The sequence below is a fragment of the Carassius gibelio genome, chromosome A22 (assembly GCF_023724105.1).
Source record: "Carassius gibelio isolate Cgi1373 ecotype wild population from Czech Republic chromosome A22, carGib1.2-hapl.c, whole genome shotgun sequence".
NCBI classification, from domain to species: Eukaryota; Metazoa; Chordata; class Actinopteri; order Cypriniformes; family Cyprinidae; genus Carassius; species Carassius gibelio.
The window spans coordinates 14,762,275-14,789,794 of record NC_068392.1 but is presented as its reverse complement, the minus strand read 5'-3'; the positions used below and the strand labels follow the sequence as shown (position 1 = coordinate 14,789,794).

Sequence of the window (27,520 nt, the reverse complement as noted above, 5' to 3'; positions counted from 1 at the left end):
CAGCCTGTTATTTCACTTTAAAATGTGTGTGTAGGAATGTCTGTTTTTGTTTTAGTGGAAAACACTTACACAAAGTGCATTGAATCAATGGGAGCCAGCAGACAAACTGGATCAAAGATTGCAGATTCTACCTGACCTAAAAAGCCTGGCCATCCATTTAAATGTCTCAATGATCAGAGGCATAATAAAATGCAGATAAAACAGCTTAGGCTCGACGCTTTCCCTTTGTCCATTGCAATATTTCCTGTTGTGTGTCCACAATCTGGCAAACCACGTGAGCGTTGAGTCTGGGAAGGAGAGGACGTGAGAAACAGCTCTCTCTAATATTTAGAAATTGGACTTAAGTACCCATTTAAATAACTAGCTGTCAACATTTTATACTGCACCTTGAATTTCAACAATCAACTGATGCAGCTTTATTTGTATGTTCTCTACAGCAGAGAGAAAAAAAGTAGTGTTTTTATAAAGTAAGTTTGGTCAGGTAATGCACGACCCAGACAAACCCAAACTGACCCTGATCCTGTTCCATCACAGACAGTCTTGTCCAAGACTCCCCTAGTGGTTTTCACTGCAAGAATACTCTGGTTTCTCTAAAAACTGGATTGTGTGGAAACTTCTATCTAGATATCAAGGGAGGTTTGGTGTTTGGTTTGATAAAAGACTGCTGCTCTGTCTAAACTCCTTCTGTGATTAATCACTTCCTAGAGAGGAGGAGAAGAATAGGTTTGCTCATCATCTTTTGTGTTCAGGAGAATTGTGGTGTCATTTTGCATTCAAGGTGGAATTATTCTGAAGGCTCTGCTAGCATAAATCATCCACCCACAACATTGCTCGTCTCAGAGAAGCATTTTGGACCCCGAATAAGCAAACAGAAAATAACAAACTAATTAAATTAAATTCAATTACTATCAAATATTACGTTTGATTTAATTTCCTAAATCAAAAACTAATGCTGATGTTTGTTCAGTAGTCCACGGTATGATTTTTAGAGGGATCAATCAATGCAGTGACATCATAAGCATATACCTGTAGCGTGAGTTGCGTGTAAGAGGGTGATGACAGGCACATACTTTCAAACTAAAATAACCCTCTTAATATGTTCCACATGATTTATCCTCTGCTGGGATACAAACCAGTGACTGGCTGTGATAGCAAATACCACAAAACAAATACTAGCCTTCGTAGAATTGCAGACTTGGGCTATTTAGAGAAACCTGCATGAAAGCTTATCTTTGCCTAAATGCATTTTTAACATTCACAAAGCAAGACCTGTTTTATATCTTTTGCTCACTGTGTCATGTAATGCTACCATTTCAGTCTACTTTGTCATTCTCTTTCAATTCAACAGTATAATTTTAAGCTGTTTTAAAAACATAATGCTGTAAATTGGAAAATAGTAAATACTAGGGGTGGAACAGTACGTGTATTCATACTGATCCGTCACTGTACAGGCGTCTCAGTTCGGTGCATGAGACCTTGCAACGAATACAGGCAATACACTCGCAATCCAGAAGGGGGTGCCCGCAGCAATGCAACGCTGTTTGAGAACCGGCCGCCAGCAGAAGAACAGTGACCATGTGCGGACTCTGAATGCGTCTCTCACAGACTGACAAAAGAATGTGTACTTTAAAGCCTTGTTTGCGAAATGGTGCTTGTGTATCCTACCTCTCTCATTCAGCAATTCAAAAATACAAGAAGCCGTCTGCTCTCTGGAGCTCTCACGGTGCTTTGTCATACAACAATTGGTCTGCGCAGCACAAACAAAGCCAAAACATGTTTCCTTAAAACAGCAGAATCAACTTTAAACACTTATTATCTTATTAATGCATCACTGTAAAGGTCTGATTTAATTTATGTGCACTCACAATGAAAACAAACCATTGTGATTTCTGTCATTTGAATTTCCTTTCTGTGAACAAGCTGAGCATGTCACAGTAACTAACTGAAACTCAGCATATTTAGGCTACGTTGTTCATCTGTAAGCTTAATCAAATATAATTCAAGAATTTACATGACCCCCGAACTGAGGTATATACCGAACTGTGACATTTATGTACCGTTCCACCCCTAGTAAATATTAATTGCAAATAGCAACTACTGCAAACAGCAAGCAGATCAAAACAGTATTATAACAGAGTTATGAATTTACAAAAAAAATAGATAAAAATTGCAAAAAGAAAGAAAAATAAAAAATACAAGAACGTATTCTAAATAAAACTTACAAATGTACTATATTTATTTAACATTTTTATTTTCACAATTTGTATATAAACTGCACTTTGCCGATTTTGCCTTGACGACTTGCCTTTACTCACTTCCAAGGAAGATGGCAGTAAGTTTGTGTGAGACTTCCAGTATTCTCTGTTGTTTTTTGTGGGAACTCAGTCTCTCTCTGCTTGAGTCAGTACCGAACTGGGTAAATTCTTCTTACACCCTCACCTCATGTTCCAGTCATTCTGCTAAGTCTAACAAGATCGGGATAGGTGTCTTAAGGGGATTGACATACTTCTTGAAGTTTGCTCGGATATCGTGGGGCAATTTATCTATTAGTTGGGATATGTGAGACCCACAAGTCAGTTCTGTATGTCCAGGAATTCCTAACTTATACAGCATTCCAATCAGGGCCCGTATCGTCAGAGCAAAAAGCCTGCATGCTTTGGTGTCACCACTTCTTATGCCGTGTCCATCTATCAGCCCAGCACTGAAGTACAAGTTGATGGGGCTGCCCATAGAATTCTGTCATAAGTTCTATTAGAGTTCTGAGAACCAGCATGGTATGACTGTAAGGGTACCTGGTGTTACTGTAGGAGTCAACATTGAGCAATGCTTCCTCAAGCTTCAAGTGGTCCGTCAATATCTGGAACTTAAAATGCTCTGTAGTGGGCAGAAGATTGTCAATAGCCACCTTTAACCGGGTAAACTCATGTTGATCACCTTAAGTGAAGTCAGGAATAGTATGGGTTGGACAACGGTAGATGTTGTCCAGACTGGGTGGCAATGAGGAATGGTAAGGCATATATGGTTGCTGTTGCCTTGAGGTAGAGCTGTATGGATGCCTTGGGTGCTGGTAGTGGTCATCAGCATGCTGGTCACTCTGGGGTGTTGATGCAGACTCTGGTGCTGACAAGGCTGATCTGGATGTCTTGGAACTCACATTCACCCTCTGAATCTCAAAGATGATCTATTCTGAGGCTTGTTCTTCCATATTGCACATCAAGTATCTGGGTGAATGAACCAGCTGAGATGGAGACAGTGATCTTGGAGAGTGAGTGGTCAAGTGTTCTCTGAGGTCACTTCTAAGTTGGCGCATCTGCGGTACTTAAGGAGAGAAGTGTGGATTCCCCTTGTAGGCAGGAAAGTGATCAATGCCAGCAACCAGGGTTGTTGTGGGGAGGTAATAGACCTCCTGTAGCCCCAACTAACTATTTTTCCTCGTTGGCATGGTCTGAGGTTGTGTGCACTAATCGCCACTTTGGCAAAAAATCCACCTCATAGTCTTCAAGGTATCCTGGCATCTGTGTTTGGTGACGGGAGCAAACTGTAGCATCGCTAATCTCCTCAGCATGTATATGTAACCCCTCTCACCCGGGTCCTCTCTGACGCTCCTCGCACTCGCTCCGAGCAGGGCTCGAACCCGGGTCTTCCGGCATGTGAGGCGGACGCACTAACAAGGAGGCTAAATGGCTGCAGCCACTAGCGTCTGTCGCTATTGCATCTCTTGAGATCGGGGAGTGAGGTTTACCTGCACAGCACTACTCGCTGGCCTCCGTTACACTCACCCCCCTAAACCTCACTCCCATCCGGGTCACAGCACCAATGTAACCCCTCTCACCCGGGTCTTCTCTGACGCTCCGAGCACTCGCTCCGAGCGGGGCTCGAACCCGGGTCTTCCGGCATGGGAGGTGGACGCACTAACAAGGAGGCTAAATGGCTACAGCCACTAGCGTCTGTCGCTAGTGCGTCTCTTGAGATCGGGGAGTGAGGTTTACCTGCACAGCACTACTCGCTGGCCTCCGTTACATATAGACATTATGATATTTTCAGAAGTTGCATGTTCCATCTTGAAAGACCATGTAAAGAATTGTTAAGCTCTTAGGTGGTAATTGATACCCAGTGGCAACCACCAAAAATTGTCTGTTCAGAATTATAAAGTTATGACAGTTTTAGGAGTTATCAGCACACATCACTCATAAGCCCCTTTCAGACCGCACGTTGGACCCGGCATATTGCCGGAACATTGCTGGGTCGCCTTCTGTGTGAAAGCGACCACATCCCGGGATTGATTCCAGCACTGAACCCAGGTCGGGGACCTAGTAACGTTTCCGGGTTCAACCAGATCTACCAGATCTAATTCCGTGTCGAAGTGATGATGCACGTTATCGCTCAATTATTTTACCCGCTGTTTTGAAGGAAGATCAACGTTCGCGACGAAAAAATATGTGCAAACTGTAATGAAGCAGAGATCAATTAGTTCCTCACTTTCCGCGCTGACGCCGAGATCGTTCGCTTGCTTCAGTGAAAGTATAACGTGTCTAACGTTTTTCTTTCTACTTCAGTAATATATTACATTATTTAATTTTCTGTCTCTGGAAGCTCCTGTCACCAAAATGAATTGCTTGTGCGTGTGTAAACATACTCATCAATAAAGCTCTTTCTAAACAACATTCTGCATTTTATATCAGTAGCACATGGCAAATAGGTTTATACAGTGATTGTACAGTGTATAAGAGGATTAGCAAGCGATTAGCTTATAGATACATCAAGAAAAACATTTCTATGAAAACAAATTCACAATAACAGTGTAAATACACAGTATAACAAAACAAATTAACTTACTATTTAATGCATGCACACATGCAATTACCCCTCAAAGCATCGCAGATTAAAATTAAAAGTAGTCTGTCACAGCATTTGAAATAGAGGGAAAAGACTGTAGAGGGAAAAAAAACGGTTCAGAGTAATATTGTGTTGTTGCTAGCAGCTGTTCTTCTGCTAGACTTAATCATTGAATGCTGCTTACTTACTTCTCCATTTCTTGACCAAGTGACTCTCACAGTCAATTTGAAAAAATAAATAAATAAATAAATACCTTACAGACTTGGAAAAGTCTACTGCCGTCTCAGACATATGGCTTAATATTTCAGAAAAGCCAGTTGAGTGTGTCATGATGTTTTTATCTGTTTTATGGACTTTCTTCAGGTGCCATGTTTGCACTGAGAAGGCAAGAATTGCGAGAATTGGAACTAGGAAATGATCTCAAATATTTCCACAGCTGCACTGTATCCAAAGGAAAGCTGCAGCGTAACTACAACAGCAGGCTCACATTGTGCTTTCACAATGAAAGCCTTTCAACAGAAATGAAGCTCTGTACAGAAAACAGCATACATTTTTGGGTTACCACACTGAGTATTTTCTTTTCATAATGCAGATAAAATGTAAAATAGTCTGTGTGAGCTGTTGGCAATTATTATGATCCTAATGTATCTTCCAATACCTTATTTAAAAAAAAAAAGTTTCCCTAACATTAATCCTGTCTGATTTTGTGTATTGGCTCAAACATGGATTTTTTTTCCCTTCTGATCTCGGGACCTTTGAGCTAATAGACTGTGTTTGGGAAATGTGACTAACATATGCCTTTATGCAGGGTCAAGAATCACTCTCGATGTCATGTCAGTGGCCAATGAATTGGGATCTTGAGAGACCAATCTACTTTGTGTGTTAACTAAACAAGCCAATGCACATTGGCATGTGATTATTATATCCAGCTGCCCCGGATCACAGTGTGAGCATAAAAAGGCAGCAGGTGCAACACATACCAGGTTATGGTTGATGCTCTCTAACCGAGTCATTTTTAATTTGACGGTCACCGATGTGACGTCTCCATTCCCTCCTTCAGGGAAGCAGTAGAAGTATTTACCAGCAAACTGAATGTGTCTACAGTAGGTCACCCAAATTGTGAAGATGCATTATTGTTGATGGGCAGCAGGGGGCTCTCTAGATGGGTCATTCTTCAATTAGGATGATTATTTTATGTATATTATATAAAAATGTACTGTACCCAATGATGTCATAATTTCAATTGTTACATTATGAGAGGAGCTTTATGTTATCATGAAACCTGTTTTTACTGAAGAATGCTTGAAATCCACTTGTAAAAGTAGAACAAAGACATGATTATATCATATTCCTGGTAATGTGATAACCGAAACCGATGAAACAGTTAATTTTGAAGTTCAAGACCTCAATCAGTCAAAAGTGTATAAATGAAGAATCACCTATAAAAAGAAAGAAAGGAAATGAACGAGTGAGACTGGAATGAAAACAAAGACCGCTCTCCTAGCTGGTCCTCAAAAAGGCTCAAAACCAGCCTTTGTCTGAGCACCTGCATAGATGATCAACAAAATCTAGTGTTTCCTCAGGAATGGTTCCTTCATTTAACCATTTTGACAAGTAATACTATTTTAGCTATATATAGGTATGTATAAGTACCATTGCAGGAGAACATAGTTGTTCAGACCAAACAGGGAAAAGTCAGAAACATGAAGTAAGACTGCATAATTGGTAGACACCAACCATACTATTGCTTGCTTTGACAGTCAAATGAGATGCCCGAGAAAAAAAAAAAAAAAAAGAGGAAGAAGAAAATTAAAAAGAATGTCAAAACAAAGGATGTTCTAATTCTACAAGGGATATATATATATATATATATATATATATATATATATATATATATATATATATATATATATATATATATATAATCTTTTCTTTGTTTTTTCACCACTAAAAATCAACATTCCATGCAGGAAAGGTTTTGAATGCAAATTTCAAAAGTACATTGTTACCATATCCTGATTTCCAACTGTTTTCTATATATCATTTTCTGTTAAACCTTACTCATTTACTCAAATGATTTGTTCAAAACACTAGTTCATCCAGGAACAAAACACCGCTTGCCTGGAGATGAGTAATTGGAAAACATTATTGTTACTGATGGAGCAAATATAGACAAATTAACAGTCGTGTCTAAAATGTATCATCAACATTCCGTGTGGAATAGATTTTATATACAAATTTTAAACTTTTCTCAGATTTGTTGCATTGCCAATGCTTTTTCTAAAAATGAATTTCGGGAACGTGAATGCCCCTTATGTCAGTATAAAATAGTTCCACCACATAAGAATGAGTCATTACTTGTTCATTGAGTATTAATGGAAGCACTTTGTGCCATTTACACCATTGTGGATCCAAACAATACGATTAAATGTGGTGGTTTGGCTGTCTATGGCCGTGTGTGGCAAATTAAAATAATATCCTGCCATACAAGGCAACATTCCAAAACATAACAGCATAAGCCACTTAAATGGAATGTTGTTGCTTATAAATCTGGCACTTTGTTTTGCCAAAAAGAAAAATTTTGCCACACTTTGGAAAACACATGGTTTAGTGTTTGACAATGTTCCCTTTGTCTCAGGAATGGGGGGGGGGGGGGGGTATACAACCAGAATGAACAGCAGTCTAACTCTTGCAATGATAAATAAATAAGACTAATTTCAGTCAAATATTTTTGAGTTGTTTTTGAACAACAGTCAAGATTTCATGACGCACAAATTGTCCCTGACCTCTTAAAAAAGTGTGTTTTATTTTTTGTTGTGGGGCAGAAATAGTCCAGACGCCTTCACAGCTGCCCATTGACACTGTCCAACAGCACAAAAACAGAGGAGTAGCTGGAGGTTTACATTCACCTGCTAGCGTGAGCCAGCGGATTCAACTGACAATCTCATATATTAAAGTCATTTCATTGCACAGCACGAAACAGAACATCAGTTACAACATAATCCCCCCCCCCCCCCCCCCAGCTAAAACCAGCCTAAATTGTATGGCTGGTTAGCTGGTCATTTTGTTTCCCATCAGGGATATGGACGCACATACTGTATAGGAAGTTTATATTAATATGATCAAATATATGGGGGATTTTGTCCTGACGCTTAGGTGGCGACAAAGAACTATCCTTATGAGTCACCAATCATACAAACAAATAGTTTAAAATACTGGTTGTTAAAAGACTGATTTCAAAATGTCATCACTCTGTTTCTGTCATGTCTTTATTTGGCAGAAATATTATGGTACTGTTATTTCGAAATAAACCATGCACACATTAATATTGCGCCATTTTTGTCACTGAACAACGATCAATTACTGTATTTGGATTATTGTAGGTTGGGGTAGATTGTAGACATTAATTAAACACAAACTAATAGATTTTATTTATTGTTATTAACTGAATCCCTTTTAGCTATCCCATGAGGCCACTGGAGAGGATTTATGAATGACAGTGAGGTCACAGGATACTCTAACAACATGGCGGATGTAATATGTCTGTGTTTCATTCATACTACCCATCTTCATACTTGGGGAAGGTTACTTCTAATATGTATTTCACTACAGATTGCAAAATAAAAAAATGTCATTTAATCAGTAATGTATTTCATTAGATTACACACGTTTTGTAACTTACATCGGAATACTGAATTCTGGAGAACAGAACTGGAGCTTAGGATGCTTTTTGCAGAGTGTAAGAGACATAAATTCACCAGTTGATGTTTACATTAATAATTAAATGTCAATACTAGTCATTGTTGGTCAAATTGTTTTAGTTTATTTACCGTGTTGTTTATCGAGGTTTTTAAATGGCTGGAGTAATATAATGTAGGCTGATATGGGTCATCATATCATCATAACGGAACCTAATAGCATCAACATCCTAGGTGGAGGCTTGCATGATCGCTTTTCTCTCTCTCTTCCTTTCTTTTTCCTCTGCCCACCTCCTTTGAGGAGTTGCCTTGTCCCTCCTGCCTGGCCATAAAAGTGGAAACCATGCTGCCTGAAGCCTTTAACAGCATTTCTCCTTCTGTCTTCTGGATCTTCTTTCCTCACTTCTCACTCAGAGAGGGATAAACCGAAGACAGAGACAGAGAGAGGCCAGGAGAGAGAGAGGTGAGTGCTGTACATATGTAGTGTGTGCTGCAGGGGGAAAATAAATAAAATGAGGAGTGACTTGAAATACTGCTCTTAGTCTTGATATTGATCTGAATGGGAGTGCGCATGGAAAGGGAAATAATATTAGTTCATGATCATGTTTCTTGATCATTCAACTTTTTTTTTCTTTCTTTCCATTATTATTATTATTTTTGTTGTCGTTTTTTTTATTATGAATTTGCCTATATTGTGCAGTAGGTGCACAATGTTTCAGGGTTTCCATTGTTTGAAAAATGAAAGAATAGAATATATATATTCATTCATTCATTAAATATTCAGTTTCTTAATAATTTCATAACTGCTTCTTTTAATATTTGAACAATATTTGGTCATGTGGCTTTCATTACATTACAAAACAAAGATGATTATTTCCATTATTATGATTATTATTAAATAGAGTAAATTCTAGGCAGCGTTGCATTGTTTAATGATTCTATTTTATATTTAGCTTTTACAGTATATATTGCAGATTTAGTTTCTTAATGATCTTAATTATTCTTTTAGTAATTGAACAAGTGGTTGTACAGTAGATATTCATTTAATAAATATAAATTTTTTAGTAAATTACATTATTTTTTTAAATAACTAACAATTGTGAAAAAGTTAGATTATTTAATAAATATGACAATTTATGAAGATTTGTATATATATATATGTGTGTGTGTATATATATATATATATATATATATATATATATATATATATATATATATATATATATATATATATATCATGCCCAAAAATATTGGCATCCTTGGTAAATATGATCAAAAAAAGGCTGTGAAAATTAATCTTCATTGTTAATCCTTTTGATATTTTATTTAAATAATTCACATAAATGTATCCTTTCATTGGATAAGAATTTAAAACGGAGGGGAAATATCATTATGAAATAAATGTTTTTCTCAAATACTCGTTGGACACAATTATTGGCACCTCTAATGATATTTTCCCCCATTTTAAATTCTTATTACCCAATGAAAGGATACATCTTTGTGATTTTTTTAAAATAATAGATCAAAAGGATTAACAATGCAGATTAATTTTCACAGCCTTATTTGATCATATTTACCAAGGGTTCCGATATTTTTGGGCATGACTGTATATATATAAAATGGAACAAAAAAGTCATCTGCATGTGACAATGTGTTAAATATGTCAGATTGGTTGTGTAATGGTCCTGTAAAGAGATATATATATAATATAGACAGCATCCCTGCTGTCTCTCTTTCTCTTTGGATCTTTCCTGGGCAGCTTGATTCATTAAACAGTCGCAGATGCAGCCTAACCTGTGAATGTCCCTCCTTCAGTTCCCTCCCGCTTTTAACAGATTGATGTTTTAGAATTTTGTTTTTGATCTGAATGAAAGCCATGCACAAATAGGGAAACAAAGGAAATCCAAGGAGGGTGAGTCTTGCTTGCGATTTTGTAGGATTTGAGATGGATTGGCTTGGATTTAATAGAACGTATTGTAGTTTGGATCATGAATGCAGCTATTGTCCTGACCTCTTTCTGAATGAAAATCTTCTCTTGGTAGATTATAGAATTACAGGTCTTCTCTGGCAACAGTTTCTCATGTCAAATCAGCATCATACTGAAACAAGAACACCGAAATGTGGCGGAGCAACGGTCCTCTGTTTAAGGAGAGGTTTGGCTCGCCGCTTACATTCGGTTTCTAAGACGCCAGATATCAGAAATCTGACAGGACTCAGGGCTAATCAAAAATGTGGAATAGCCCAGAGTTCTATCACAATGTTTTATTTTTTATTCTTCTCAAAACTGCATGGTAAAAGCTAGAAATTGCAACTTTTAAAGTCAGAACTGTGAGATAAACTTGCCTCATTTAAATATGCAAATTAGCCTCGCCTCCACTCAAATATCAGCCAGCCATGAGTCAGCACCTCCTGATCCACTAGCTAACCTGTAGAAAACGCTATGCAGTGGCAAGTGGATATATTGGTTTAATGAAGCCATAAGTGTTTGAAACAAATATGCTGGTATGCTCGACGTAAGCAAGGTGACTGCTGGCTAACTTCGTGAGGTGACATTATCTGTTTGCGCTGGTTCTTACATAATGACTGATAAAAAAGTATTTACTAGCGGACAATTACAGTGGACGCTGTAACATTCCTTCAAAGTGCCTTAAAGACTCAAATGCAACCAAGTTTGTGATTTCAAATCATGCCCACAATCATTCGCGTGTGATGTGCTGTTGTCAATGCAAGAGAGGTGCATCTTACTCCGTTCTACTTTTACACTGCCGCCGTGGGTTATTATTCAAGTTAGCGGTTCTAAATACTAATAAATAAGCGCTAACAGTATGGCATTATGAAAATATGGGGAAATAGTAATAGTTAGTGGAACATCTACATCTGCATTTATAAACAAACATAAAGTTGATAATGTGATTAATCTTTACAAAAGTCTTATTGCATCAAGTTGCCTTATTATAACAGTGAGGAGACAGAAAGGATTTCTGCTGCCTCATCATGCCTTAAACTGCCAAAAATCTTTTATTACCCATGGATTAAAACGTATGGTTACATGAAAAACTTTCCCTTCTAACCGAGAGAGAAAAGCGAGTGTGTGAGTTATGAGCGAGAGAATGTGTTTTACAGCAGTGTATTTCAGCTACATCACACCAGTAAGAACGCCACTGTACTGAATATAAATTTAATATAGCTACTTCTTTATAAAACGGTAACATGTTTTCTTATTGGTGTAGGGGTGTGGTTAGGTTTTGGGTTTGAAAGTACTGGGTTCAGATCGCAGACGAAAATGTATGTTTACCTTTTGGACACAAACTTTGGACAATATAAGCTACACTTAAAATTTGAAATTTAAAATGGCAAAATTATGCTTTATTGAAAAACAACGATTATTATATTTCTGGCAGAAATCATAGGAAAGCCCTAAATAATGTAGAGCTGAGCATATGACCTTCTTTCATACCAGCATTGATGACATGGTTGACACCCAGCATGCTCTTCTTTATTTGTTTATTTTGAATCGAAGTGAAACATCTGGAAGCAGTCAGAAAAGCAGGAATGGAAATGGGATTATGTTAGAATCGGGGCAGGGCGATAACAGAGCTGTGGCATGAAACCAAGCAGACAAACGCTGCGGTTGTACATTTTGGCCAAAAGAGTGTTGGAAAACATTGGGTCCTGCTCTCTGCAGTGAACGCAAAGGTTTGCTGTTGTTCCATCATGCTTGTCCTTGTGGTTTTGACCCTCGCCTGTTAACATATTTCACATTTGACCTTTGCTTTCAGCATCAAAATCTGTAGGATTTTTATTTGATTTTTTTCTGGCATGCTCGAATATCCAAATGTAGGCCAGAGGGAACAACGTGAGCTTGTCTCAGCCTTGTGAATTTGATAAATGTAAGCATGGATATTCAAACAAGCCAAGTTGTGAAGTTGTTGGTTTCAGAATTAAGCTTAGAGAAGCCATGTTTTTTGTCCCATGACCTCTCCTGAATTACTTGAGATTGTTTTGGCATCTCCTTGGTGATTGATGCTGGGTGGGTAATATGAATGCGAATAAAAGCTATTGATTATGGTATTGTGTATCACTTCATATTTTTCAGACATGGCCAGCAGTAATTGAGAAATGTTCCAATGGAATGAGGCCATGTTTTGATGCCCACAACATTTTTATATATAGAGCATTGGATGGACCTTCACTTTGACTTGCCAGTCTCGTCAAACACAGAGAATGAGCTGTTTTTCCAAAGTTAAGAGTTCTAGACTGAGCTAATAATTATCAGAACACAAGATCCTCTGAAAACAAATCACTGGGTGGAGTTATAAAGTGTTAAGTTAAAATGGTTAAAATTTTGCACTATATAATACATTAATGAATTGCATTTTTTTCTTCATAAATTACATTTCTGGTTGCTTGCATAATCCATTTTCCATAAAAAAAAAATACAATGAAAATAAAAACAAATATTTGTCTTCATTCATTTTTATTGATTAATCCAGAAAATGCTTTATAATTTTGCATAATCTATTGATAATTGTTATTGATAGTTGTTAATTTGATGGAAACTCCTTGTCATCAGTATTAAAGTGTTCAAAATTATTCAAAGATAAATGTAAAAATTCTAATTAATACAATAAAAAAGGTTACGGATTTATTATTGTTTTGTGCTGTAAATCGTCAGTCATGATATTGTATTTTTTAATCATCATTCTTCTCATTATTATTATTTTAATGCATACATTACTGGCTTAAAAATGTGTATGCTCTCCCTTAAAAAACAGATTACAGAATTAGGTTTGAACAGATGATACTGGAGTAGGTTTATAGATGTAAAAGTGAAGTGAAGTGAAGTGAAGTGAAGTTAAATAGGTGGAAAGTATGTTTGGAGTCACAGTTAACCTGGCTGGCAGCATCCCAAGAAAGATGGTTTATGTGTTACTTTGTCTTTTTGTTCTATTCATGTGGATCAGTCAAGATCTCCATTTACAGTAGCTCACAAAAGGAAATCAAAGCTCTGGCATCCCACCGAAACACTGATCCCAATACATCTGTATGTATTAAAATCAAAACCCAGCTCCCTATAAAGCATTCCAGCTTTTATAGGTAACATAACATACACAGTTTCACCTACTCTCATGTTAATCTTGAGTACATATAGAGTAGTACTGCATCCTTCATATCTCCAAAGAGTCTTTAGTTTTATCATATTTATAAAATAAAAATACAACTTTATGATTTTCTCCAGAGAAAGCCGAGCTCCTGGAGACGTGCACTTGCTACACTCCGTTGCTGCCCCGGAAAAACAAACTGCATCCACTGTTCATGTACTGTAACTATGGGTTCTTGGGGAAGCTGAACCTGGTAAACTTTCCCTCACATCCAAAAACACACTTATTTGGAGATATTCGCGAACAAATCCTGTGCAGCGCTGGCGATGATTTCCAGATGAGGTGCGTTGATGTGCGCGGTCTCGCTCTCCTCTGGTTAATGTGTGCGCTGGTGCGCTTTTCCGATAAAAATGCTCATATAAGGAGTTCCAGCATCGTCTACATCATTAGATCCAAGATTGGGGGAAAAAACTTGTGCCAACCCGGAAGTAAGATTTTCGGCACAGTTTTTTTCATACTTTGGCCATGTTTAACATGAGAATCCATCTCTTTAACACTGTGAACAACTCTGAATACATTAAACACCATTGTAGCCCCCCTTTGAGATTTTTCCATTTTCCATCATTCCATTTGTAAATTTTTGGTTTTTAGCGCAGCTATCGGTTGGGTGCAAGTTGCTGGGTTTCCCATGCATCACAGCTTCAGGAGATACCTGAGAGGACATGACTTTATAGACAACAGAAAGAATAAGAAAAATAAGTAAGCAGTATATGTTTTTGTGCAATAGTGTACTGATAATTAGACAGCATGATAATTTGTTGTCATTTTTTTTTTTTTTTTTTTTTTTTTGCATTTGTGTTATTTGCAGGAAATAAAGTTTTGCAAAGTTGGCATCACGTGGTGGCAGTCTACATTTTTATGACTGATATTATCGGCTGATAATTTTAAGGTGTATGTGTGATGTGCAAAACAATGAATAATGGGTTAAAAAAACAATGCTAACAGTTTGCTTTCTCTTCTGATTTTGAGAAAGTAAACTGTTAGCATTCCCACTGATTTCAAAGGCAGTTGCTTAGGATTATTTGCAGTCAGATGGTGTATGTGTAGTTAAGACCCCTTGAGCCACACACAAACTTCCAAACACTATTCATATTTGAGCAGTTACTGACATCTAATGGTCATGTTTAAGTATAACAAATGTTTTGCTATGTTGGTGCAAAAATAATTTAAGAAACTTAAAAAAGAATATATAATATATAGATAAATAATAAATAATGCAGAAATAGAATATATAAGGGATAATGTACAATCAGTTGGTTTAAGATTATTTTAAGATCCTATCCATAGATGTAATGCTCATACTTCATCCACCCTGAGTTGCTACCATGTACAAGTGTTGGCACAAGCTACGATAAAGTAATTTACATTTTGAATGTGGATATTTTTTCTTACAAAAATGCATTGATTCATTACAGGAGGCTTTTGTTCACCCCCCGGAGCTGTGTGAGATACTTTTTTTTTTAATGGATGGGCACTTTTTATTTAACTTCTTTTGGACTGCTGTATGCAACACCCGCTGAATAGCATCAAACAGTTTGAAAGATCAAAGACAATTTTTATGTAGCTCCTACTGGATTATAAAAGTAGCATAGATGCTATTAGTACAAAACAAATATATAAACAAGTTCACCAAACCTTTCTCTGTTCGTTGTCGTGTGCAGTATCGCATATACATTTGAGCATTAGAAAATGGTTTAACATTCATAATTCATGGTTGTTTTTGTTGCAAACAATGACTTTCTAAAACAACTAATTTATAAAAGTAGCAGAAATAACTAACATTATTTTTCCAGAATTAAGCATTGACTGTATTGACATTTTAAGCACTGTAGAAATGAACTAAATTATTAACAAGGCATAGAAGTGCTTTCACTACACTTTCGTGTCAGCCCTATATTGCCAGCTTTCCTGTCATTTTCCAAAATAATTAAACTTGTCTCCTATGCTCCATTCCACAGGACATGGCCGGGCCTCTCCTCTCTGCCCGCTTGTTTGTACTTGTGGAGCAATTCTGTCTGCTATATCATATCCATGCAGGGGCATTTTATAGTCACAAGTCATTGCCCCAACAGCATCAGCCTCTGCCACAGTTACCTCTTCTGTCACATGGCAATGAGGGGATACCCCAACAAATACCCCAATACCATTACCATGGAAAGGAAATGCAACACTTACCATATGGAAATGAGATGCCTTTGCTTCCACAGTATGCAAAAGAACGTCCACAGGCACCCATGCACATGGGTAAACCTATTGTGGGAAAAGGTTGGTAATTTAGCAAATTCCTTAATAATTATTTTGCTTGCAGCTTTTATAAAATAATACTCATTAAGAGACTACATGGAATCTTGGTACTTAATAAAAATCACTCCACAGGATCATTTAAAATTAACTGTAAAGTACTTTGTATACTTCAGTTTTCGCATTCTGTCTTGCACACAGCAGCATCCACAGCCTCCAAAGTATATTTAGCTGGGGATGAGCATGGATGGACAAGTTCAACACAGGCGTAGTACCACATAGACTAGTTCTATCTCAACATTCAGCTAGCACCTGTGCTGCTGTAAACTGTCCAGTCTCACAAATTGGGCTGCACACTGACATTGTGAGCAGACATCTGCAGACACTTCTGGTGAACCACCATCGTCTCATGAGGATGATCAAAATATACTTTGTGCTTAAAGCTGCAATGTTTACAAAAGCTAGCATTTTTAATCTTTCTGTTAGGTTAACCTCGTGAATACACCTGCCATCAGATTTTAATGAGGTTTGGGGCGCTGCTTTTGAGTATGTGTGTGTGTAGATTATTTGTAGTTATTTTGTTATTTATTCTAATTTTAGCTCTGTTCTATTCACTCAGTAGGTAAAATTTATTCATACTGAACATATTTTTGGTCCAAGGATACATTAATTTACTTTTTATTCTTTATTTCAATTTTCAGACAAATAAATTGTGTGTGTTTTATGAACAAGTGTTGACTGTTACTGTGACCATAACTGTTACTTTTTTTTTTGCAGGTGAAACCATTCCAAGAGGAGAGAAAGGTCCTCCTGGTGAGCCTGGTCCAAAGGGAGTTCCAGGGCCTCAGGGCCCTCCAGGACTTCCTGGTCATGGTATCCCAGGACCTACAGGTAAACCTGGTCCTCAAGGTCCACCAGGACTCCCAGGAATTGGAAATCCAGGAATGCCAGGTTTACCAGGGAAACCTGGAGGTATAGGTTTACCAGGACCGAAGGGTGAGTTGGGACCAATTGGTGGTGAAGGGCCAATAGGAATGCCAGGACCTCCAGGTCTTCCAGGGCCACATGGCTTACCAGGTGTGTCAAAACCAGGTGCACAAGGATTTCCAGGACAACCTGGACCTCGTGGAGAACCTGGACAAAAAGGCTTCCCTGGGAACCATGGTCTCCCTGGGCCAAAAGGTGAGAATGGGATTGGCCTCCCAGGACTGCCAGGGGAAAAGGGACATCCTGGACCTCCAGGACCACCAGGTCAAGTAGGACTACCAGGAGTTGGCAAACCAGGACTGAATGGACTACCTGGGGCTCCTGGAGCCCAGGGTAAACCTGGTGCACCTGGAGAACCAGGACTGGCAGGAGTCCCAGGCGAGAGAGGACCACCAGGACCATCAGGACTGCCAGGCTTTGGCAAACCTGGTTTGGATGGCTTGCCAGGGAAACCAGGTATTCCAGGTGGAAGGGGCGAGTCAGGTCCCTCTGGTTTACCTGGAGTCCCAGGCTTGCCTGGTTTTGGCAAACCTGGATATCCTGGCCCTAAAGGTGAAAAAGGGCATGGGGGTTTACCTGGCCCCCAAGGCCCAAAAGGTGAAAAGGGTGATGGTGGTCTTCCTGGAATGACTGGACCACCAGGGCCAAGTGGCCTTCCAGGACCTCCAGGTCTCTTGGGACAACCTGGAGGTATTGGTTTCCCTGGTCCAAAAGGAGAGGGTGGTGCAGTAGGACCTAAGGGACAACTTGGTCCAAAAGGTGAACCAGGGCCTCCAGGACTTCCAGGCAAGCCAGGATTCCCAGGAGAATTGGGACAACCAGGACTTAGAGGCTTACCAGGTCCCATAGGACCTAAAGGTGAAAATGGACATAATGGCTTACCTGGCCTACCTGGAGCCCCTGGAAAGCCTGGCGCAAAAGGAGAGGTTGGATTCCCAGGAGAGAAAGGTCATCCAGGGCCTATGGGAATCCCAGGATTAATGGGTCAAGCAGGACCAATAGGCCCACCTGGTCTACCAGGCCCAAAAGGGGAATATGGACCACCAGGATTCCCTGGAATGCCAGGGGAGGGAATAACTGGGCTTCCAGGCCCAACAGGCCCACCTGGTATACCTGGAGCTGGTGGGCTGCCAGGTCAACCTGGAATACCTGGTCCTCCTGGCCCACCTGGCCTACCAGGACCTCCTGCTGAATCTCCATTTATTGGGCAAATCCTTCCTGAGACAGATCCTGGGATAGATGGGGCAAAAGGTAGTTACAAGAAAGAAATGCCTGGAAGAGCCAGTATTGGTAGTATTGGCATAGAGATGCCTGCTTTTACAGCTCAGCTGACAACACCATTTCCACCAGTTGGGCAACCTGTTGTCTTCAACAAGATTTTATATAATGGTAACCAGAATTACAACTCTCAAACTGGCATCTTCACTTGCAAAATACCTGGAATTTACTACTTTGCTTACCATGTTCATTGCAAAGGAAACAATGTATGGGTGGCATTGTACATGAACAATGAGCCAGTTATGTATACATATGATGAATATAAAAAAAGTTACCTGGATCAGGCATCAGGGAGTGCAGTGCTGCCCTTACAAGTTGGAGACACTGTTCATATCCATTTACCATCAGACCAAGCTGCAGGACTTTATGCTGGTCCATATGTCCACTCATCATTTTCTGGATATTTGTTATATCCCATTTGAATTTGTGAAAAAACATCACTCATATAAAACTAGTGCCACATTTTTCTAGCATAAACTGTATGTGCCATCAGTACAGAGTTACTTGTTATGTTTGAATAGAAAAGTTAATTGACAATTGAGTGACATAGATTAATTGAGGTAAGGTTTATATCATATTGTGGTACAGTGGCAAATGAATATATATTAAAATAATGTTAAATGTATGTTTTACACATAAACATACTTAAATAATTTGAAACAGTCGTACATTATCCATTCATTCATATGGCTAGCACTTTGCTAGAACTATTATCACATTATTTATTTGCATATTTTTGTATTTTTTGATAGTGTATTGATTGTACATAGATGGGGTCACATTTATATCAATGTAAAATGGTGTGATTGTGATATACAGCACAATATAGAATGTTCAGATTGTTGGGTATGCACTATTTTTCTACTGTCTTAGTTTCTCATTGTGCCATCTCAATGAACTTAACGAAAGTATTTAAGTACACAAGTGTTATGTTTTTTACATTAAATTGTTTTTTAGTGATCTCATTCATTAAAAACGTCAGTAAAATGCAAATCGGAAATGTCCTGAACCTTACATTTATGTGTTTTATTCCCAACAGTTTTGAGTAGACTACATCAGGTCATTGTTTACCAAAACAATTTCAAAGTACAATTAGAATATAAAAAGACACTCTGTAAAGTTAAATTCAAATAGTCTTAGGAACCTCTCTGTAATTTATTTTTAGTTTTACTACTGAATGGCTAAATTTGCATATGTGTAAAAAAAGATGGTGGGGCACAAAAAAGAAGGAATTTATTCTTTGTTATTTTTGACAATGGTGCTAAACTGTTAAATATACAGTATATTGGAGTAAATATTTAATGTTGTGGTTGTTTTTCAATAAATCTAATTGACTGGAATTGTGTGGATTTGTAATGAGAGAGTTCCACAAAAAATAAAAAAATCACTGCTTTCAGTCATTATGTTGACCTAATAAATTCTGTATATTATACACTTGGCCAGACAAGAGCTGAAGCCCTCCATATCCCCTAGTCCATGGCTGCATCTGAACACTGAGCCAATGACTTTGCAGGCAGCGTTTTTGAACAAAGGCACCTGAAACTGATTTCGGCCAAACAAATATTAAAGTAATATAATACTAATTTCTAGCTTGAACTAACAGCAAAGGTGCAAAAAGTTAATCAGAAATATACATTTACACATAAACTGACCACCAAACACAACTTTCAGATTCCATCTTTTTTTTTTTTTTTTGCGCAACCATCACGGAATGGAATGCACAGGATTGTGGGATATCAGAGGCAGCAAAGGATACATCTATGCTGCCTTCAAAATTCGATCAGAAGAAGGTACCTCCAAAGACATGAAGCAAAGCAGAATTTGGATTCTAACATGCTTTGATGCCGGCTCCGAAGGCAGCATTTTCTCCGAAGGCAGAGTTTTAGAGTTTTCGGATGCAGCAAACCAGTCAAGACAGGCAGCAACATACTATAGCCTCACTGTTAATTGGATATATTTGAATTGACATTACCATGCAATTAAACAAATTAATTTTGCCGTTTTGAAGCTGGTCCCGCCTTCTGAATCTTTGCCGTGTATACGAACACATCCATCAGGTGCTGCGAAGCAAATGGATAATTGGGCATGTAAAAAACAGCTCCTAATTTAGGTGTGAGAGTTGTCCTCATCTTTTTGGAGATACTGCAACGTATTGTAAATATAAATTTATTATGTCAATCATTCTGTCCTGCTTTATTACGGGTGCCACAAACACGCTCCCCAAACACGATGGTTTGAATTTGCGCATACAGTGAATGACATGGCGTCAGGAGCTGACAAACATCGGGTGGAATGATAAAAGCACTGATGTTCATTTACTATAGTTGTATCCAGGAACTGTGAAACAAATTACTGAACAAATTACTGCATAATAATAATAATAATAATAATAATAATAATAAAATCCTCAACAATCAAACAAGAGATTAGATTAGATAAAGTTTGATTATTATATACATACAGTATTGGGCAAAAGTTTGGACACTTCACTATTTTTTATGTTTTTGAAAGAAACCTATTATATGATCATAAAGCTTGCATTTATTTGATCAACAATACTGAGGAGAAAAAAACAGTAACATCCATCAAGTATGTGTTAAGTTGGTTAAAAAATTATATCGTTACTAAATGAAATTTGCTTAAAATTTTTAATCAACTTAAAAAAAAAAAAAAAATAATTAAAGGACTGTTTGTAGGATTGGTTCAACTATTGCAGTTCAAATTCAAAATATTGGAGAGGGTTTTGTTTTTTTCATTCAGACTTAATGCTCACACAGGTTGCCAGATTGACGACACTAATAAGAATGGGTGAACTTGATGAGGAATTTAAAAGAAATACGCAGTCTATGTTTTCAGCCAACTGGCAACCCAGGGTGCCGAAATACAATTTGGTAAACTGGCAGTGGGTGGGTTACAAAAACCAAAACAAAGACCGACATTCTGGCCCAGAACGCACATTTTCAAAGGTGAATAATTGACTGTAGCATTGTTTTTCAGATAAACAAGTATGTTAACTTAGCATGTTTCTTAAATATCTGCAAAAATATTATGGTATTTTTATGCTTCAGTAGAGTCAAAAACTTACATACAGCACCTTTAAGCAGCACAAACTGTTTCTAACGTTGATAATAAATCTGATGATGTGACATGAAGACTGGAGTAATTATGCTTAAAAATCTGCTTTGCACAGAAATAGATTATATTTAAAGTATAAGTAGTAAAATATAAAACCATTATTTTAAAAGTAATAATATTTCACAATTCCACCATTTTTCTCTCTCTTTACTTTTGATCAAATAATTGTGGGCTTGATGAGCAATTGACTTAAAAGTCAAAAAGATGAGCAAAAGAATAATATAATATAATAATAAAAGAATTATGTGCTGGAGTTTCACATGCAAATGATGTCCAAGTGCAGTCTTTTCTTCAGGTGGTCTGTCTTTATGGTCGAGGGAATAGGCAGCCCACCCATAAAATACTGCCTTGGCCCTGTTTTGGGCTGTTTTGGTATATATATATATATATATATATATATATATATATATATATATATATATATATATATATATATATATATATATATATATATATATATATATATATATATAATGATGTATAAATAGATCGTTTAGGAATCATATTTGGTTTTAATTATTTTTATTGGGGGCAGGAGGCCTCCAAATGCCTGAGAATGTGTATCCGTTGTATCAACCCTCTTTCGGATCTCTTTCCAAATCGTTAGTTGTTCCCACTCCGCGCCAGTGAGGGCGATATTGCATTATGTCCACACGAACGCGCGTGTAGAAGAACGGCTACTTTTGCTTACACTTCTACTGTTTGTGGATGAAGGTGCTTGCTGGTTCGTGTTGAAATAAAGTAGGTATACAGTTTTTGTGTGCATAATTATTATATATATGAGAATTGCGCGTCATTTTTATTTGTAACACCGATTATGACTGTGAATGAACTTCTGTGGTGTCTCGTAGAAATGTTTTTGTCACTCGACCTGTAGGAAGCGTCAGCAAAAGCTGTAGAAAGTGGAATGAGTGACTAATATTTGTGATCTGAAAATTAATTGTATAAGAGTAAAAAAAGGCATTCTCAAGCAAAGGTAATTAATTTGTGAACTCGAATAATTTAATCTTGCTACGGTTGGCTGAATATAGTATCAACCAGCTGTTACAGTTCAGTACAAGGTCGTGAATAAACAACAACTAACTCACAGCGTTTAATATCTTAAAGCTTTTGAAGTAACTTAACGTTAGTCAGCTTCGCTTGCGGAAATGGAGGCTTTACGGTTTTGCTTTGAACAACATACAAAATTGAGTGTATTTACGAATGCGTATAAGATTGGTCTGCATTACTTGCATTCATTGTGTCGTTATACGGTATCAAAGATGTATTTATTTGTACAGCGATTTGGTCAAAAGCAACAAATATTGTACAGTATAACGGTAGAAATATTTGGAAATATAGGCTAATCTGTAATGAAATGGTTATTTTTTAATGTACATATGTATTTATATTGCCTCATTTATACCTCCACAACGAAGAAGTGAGGTGAATCTTACCTTACCTTTACCTCAGGGTTTCGACGGAGGTGGGTTGCCATGGCATCACGAGCAGGACCGCGCGCTACCGGAACAGATGGCAGCGACTTTCAGCACCGCGAGCGCGTGGCGTCACATTATCAGATGAGGTACATATGTGAATTAATCTTAATGCAAAAATATGGCTTTTAGCAGTATTTAAGTCTTATATTTACAGCGTCCCATGAGTAACATCTTTCCCATGTAAGGTTAAGTCTAAAAAATGAACTGTTTTAAAATTCACCATTATGTTCACATGACTGTGATAGTAACTTATGATAAATGAGGAAAATAGACTTGATTTATCATTAATCTGTTCGCCAGTAAATTAAGACATGACGGGAATGACCCATTAAAACTTCTTATTCCATGGTCTGTTGGAATTCTTGAATCTGATTGGCATAAAGTTATTTCTTCTGTTGAACACAAAAGAATACATCTTGAATAATGTGGGTAACCAAATTGCGATCGGTTTGCGAGATCGGCCAAGTGTAGTGAGTATATAGATCGAGTCATAAAACGTGATTATCGGCTGATGCTGAACGATTGGAGCATCCCTAGATCTACAGAAACTGCACTATTTTACCTCTGTGTCTGATTTGAAGCGTGAAGAATGCTAGAGCTATGGTTTAGCTTATGATTTAGAATGCATGTAAAACTGACATCTTATAGACGTCTATCAGATGTCTGTACAAATCAGATGCTTTCCAGATGAAGCAATCTTTAATAGAAATCTTGTATACATGTGCAATCTGGGAACTAGCCGTAACTGATGAAAACAACCATTTTTACCCATTTGGTCAAATATTGCACTTGTATATAACTTGTCAAATGACCATGGAATAAGCAAGATTATCAACGGCTTGCTGTGCATTAAAAGTATTTTAAATGCACTTTGCTTTAGATGGTTCTTCGCCTTCACATCATGCATTTAAAATACTTCAATGCATGGCAAACAATTGATTATCCCTTACATAAAAAAATGCAGTTCCTCTGATCCGGTTCTCAATCCTCTCAGTGTGGCTCTGAAGTCTGAGATCAAGAAGCTGAACATCGCTCATGCAGTGGTCTGGTTGCTTGTAGCAGCACAGGTGGTGGTCAGTCAGCTGAACTTGGTATCCCATAAAGTGGTGGCCTCTCCTAACCAATGGGAATACCCGTATCTTCTGAGCATCATACCTACCGTCTTCAGTTTCATGGCTTTGCCGAAAAACAACATCAGTTACCTGGTCATCTCAATGATCAGCGCCGGGCTTTTTTGTGTCGCTCCTATTCTTTATGGAGGGATGGAGATGTTCCCTGCGGCTCAGCAGCTTTATCGGCACGGCACAGCTTATGGGTTCATCTTTGGCTTCTCTGCTGTCACTGTAATGTACTTAGTTTTGATTATTTCACTTCAAATACATGGCTGGCAGATCTACTACAGCAAAAAGCTGCTGGATGCCTGGTTCACCAGCACACAAGATAAGAAGAAGAAATAAGAGACTGCTGGAGAATAACAGTTGCTTACACGTGTCTTTATTTTCTCTTCCTGATGACTCTTCCATTACATATGTTTTTAAGATTACCTGACTAAGTACTTTGAGCCTAAGAGGAGATCAGATGTGTAAAACCAGGATGTTTAGTGTCAAGCTTCTCATCCACAGGCTCTCGTCCCAGATCAAGACGTCACTGAAGTCCGTTTCTGCTTGGGTTTGAACTGCAGGCTTTTGTAATCCACATGCTGTTTAACAGATACCTCAAGTCATAAAGGGATTCATCGGGATCTAGGCATATCTGGAAAATGTAACCTCAATGATGAGGAACCAGGCAGTGTGTGAAGAACCACAGCAAAAGTCCATGTACTAAAACAGTGTATGTCAGACATTCTGTTCTTTTCCACCAATCAGCTATCAATAAAATTATCAGAAAATGTTAATGAGTAATTTTTTTGCCAGTTTCTGAATAGATCAACATTTACATTTTAGTTGTAATAATATGTAACACATCTAAACAATGAAAAATATTTTTTTAAGTAATGAATGTTTTGTAATGTTGTCGAGCTGCTAAATGGCTGTTGGAATTCCACAGTTCTTTATAGATGGTAACTTTGTATTTGCTCTGTGTTAGTTCTCTGGTTTGACTTTTATTTAAAGATGAAAAACACAAGTTCACAAGTCCCTACCAAGTTTTTTTTTCAAACCGTGTAATGATGCCCTTCCTCTGAATGAAACAACCCAAGGGTATTGTTATATGGAAATGCTCAGCAGATAATTAACTAAGGGTGGATTCACACATAGCATTAGTGTCAGTGGGTGTTTGGTATCAGCATAATTAATTTTTGCCTATGATTAGTATTAATAATTATCGTCACTATCACAAAGAAGAAAAATGTATTATGATTTAGTACTTGCCCGATGCACATCAGAACTGGTTCAAACTTTATGCATTTTTAAAAAAAGGTCATGATTAAAATAAGATGATGTTATTAACAAATTACACTTTCTATAATAAATAAAATAACACCAGTTTGCTAGTGCAGTTGGAGTCGGCGGCATTTACTTTCGTTGAACCTGCTCAGTAGAGTATCTTTCCATTCATCCCAAAATTTTCCTGTCAAGTCTCTTTCAAATGCCAGTTGCACTAAATGGGCTCCTTGGATTGTCATTGAACATCTTAAACGAGTTTTATAGCTTCTATAGAAGCTCCAAATGTTGAGTGAGAACACTAGGCATAGGTTCAAGCATGGTATGACGCTCATGGAGTATTTAAGTGTTAATTTCTTGCAACTAGAAATCAATCTAGCCAGTACTTTATGCAAGAATTGTCAGCTTTGAGCCTGGTGAATGCTTTCCTCCAGCAGATGTTCTTGAAGGCCTTTGTTGATGGTTCACTTTTGGGAGGTCTTGGCATTACAGTGTCATCGGCCTTCTCCCACAGCTCCAAGAAGTCAGATTCACTGTGCAATTTCGTAAAGCATTCTGAAGCATGTTACTAATTTGACTGCACTTAGAAAGTACATGTCCTCTGACTGCATCAGTTTATTTGGAGCATCCAGCAGCTGTAGAATCTTATACAGTACACCATGTGGGCAATGAACTTGAAGCTCGTCTCTGATACTTCCCTAATCAAGCCAGCTGCTTGCATGCGCACCTCCATCTCGTATCTGGGGTTTCCATTGATCTCGGCTAACAACTCTGTAATGTCTTGAAAACAATTCAGAATTGTTTTGACCGTTTGAAGATGTCCTGTTCAAGTAATCTCTAAAGCTGCTGCCCTCCGTACAAGACGGCAACATTTGTTTCAATCGAACCGGGTGTGAAGAGTTGTTTAAAATGACAATTTGCCTAAAAATGAAAATCCTGTCATTTTCAATGTTAATCCTTGTTGTTGTGGCAGCTGGGTGTATCAGTGTTTACAACTCCATCCACAACCCACATGAAAAAAAAAAAAAAACTAGTAATTTATAGTACATACAGTACTAGTGTTTTTAAACCATGCTATAGTAAAGTACTTGAATTAATTTGTTGTGGTAATTTTATAGTTTCTGCGGTAACATAACAATTATAGTAATATAAACAAATTACCCAATACTGCACTAAGTTTTCTACAACTATAGGGTATGTATTACTTTACAATGTAGTTTAATGTAGTAAAAACAAAATAATACTGCAGTGTTTATTACAGTTTATCAGTTCACTATAGTTAATACTACAGTACGCTGTAGCATTCATTAACCAAGTGTTGTAAATACTATAATATATATAGCATAATACACTTAATTATAGTATGGTTCAAAAACACTATAGTATTTATTTACTGTGGTAAGCTACAACAATTAATAAAAAAAAAGGAGAAATTGTCTTGTCATTAGTAAACTTAAGTAGTTCAGAGTGACAGGATACTGTGGAAAACCCACTGACCTCCAGGCAGGAAAATTCACGTCTCGCTGTCTGAATGTTCATTTCTTGTCATCAACAGGTGTCCAGCATGTGCACGGCTGGATATAGTCTATTATATTTATATAGTATAAAGGCAGAAGCAATTATTTATCATAAAGGTTTTTTGCCTTAGGGGGTTTGTGCTTTTGGCCATTAATTTGCATTATCAGTGTTGAGATGTGCTGTTAATTTGCCTGTCGTTTAATGGTGTATATGAAATGACAGCAGTTTGCATCTGAAACAAATCTCACTTTGAATAACAAAATGAAGATGAGTAGTTCCTTTAAACGTGTGACACATGCCAATCTCTTACATAATGCAGTACAGGTGCATCTCAATAAATTAGAATGTCATGGAAAACTTCACAAGGAATGCACTGAGGCTGGGGTCAAGGCATCAAGAGCCACACACAGACGTGTCAAGGAATTTACTGAATCACAGGCAATGTCAGAGGTGTCTTACCTGGGCTAAGAAGAAGACAAACTGGTCTGTTGCCCAGTGGTCCAAAGTCCTCTTTTCAGATGAGAGCAAGTTTAGTATTTAATTTGGAAACCAAGGTCCTAGAGTCTGGAGGAAGTTGCTTGAAGTCCGGTGTTAAGTTTCCACAGTCTGTGATGATTTGGGGTGCAATGTCATCTGCTGGCGTTGGTCCATTGTGTTTGTTGAAAACCAAAGTCACTTCACCCGTTTACCAAGAAATCTTGGAGCCCTTCATGCTTCCTTTTTCTGACCAGCTTTTTGAAGATGCTGATTTAATCTTCCAGGAGAATTTGGCACCTGTCCACACTGCCAAAAGCACCAAAAGTTGG

At 37.7% G+C, this 27,520-nt stretch overlaps 2 protein-coding genes across 3 annotated transcripts; both read left to right on the top strand.

Moving 5' to 3' along the window:
* Nucleotides 1-8,872: 8,872 nt before the first annotated feature.
* On the top strand, nt 8,873-19,487 carry LOC127942597 (collagen alpha-1(VIII) chain-like). The gene is made up of 3 exons (XM_052538419.1): nt 8,873-8,997; nt 15,655-15,961; nt 16,715-19,487. The coding sequence occupies exons 2-3, from the start codon at nt 15,658-15,660 to the stop codon at nt 18,622-18,624; spliced, it is 2,214 nt and encodes a 737-aa protein (XP_052394379.1). The 5' UTR covers nt 8,873-8,997; nt 15,655-15,657; the 3' UTR covers nt 18,625-19,487.
* Nucleotides 19,488-21,922: 2,435 nt separating this feature from the next.
* On the top strand, nt 21,923-24,709 carry LOC127942650 (protein jagunal homolog 1-B-like). Of its 2 annotated transcripts, none has more exons than XM_052538506.1 (3): nt 21,923-22,078; nt 22,790-22,901; nt 23,810-24,709. In XM_052538506.1, exons 2-3 carry the CDS (start codon nt 22,813-22,815, stop codon nt 24,270-24,272), a joined length of 552 nt encoding a protein of 183 aa, XP_052394466.1. In that variant the 5' UTR covers nt 21,923-22,078; nt 22,790-22,812; the 3' UTR covers nt 24,273-24,709. The 2 variants fall into 2 exon arrangements, with proteins under 2 accessions (XP_052394466.1, XP_052394467.1); XM_052538507.1 differs by having other exon boundaries at nt 21,994-22,078; nt 22,756-22,901.
* The last annotated feature ends 2,811 nt before the right edge of the window (nt 24,710-27,520 follow it).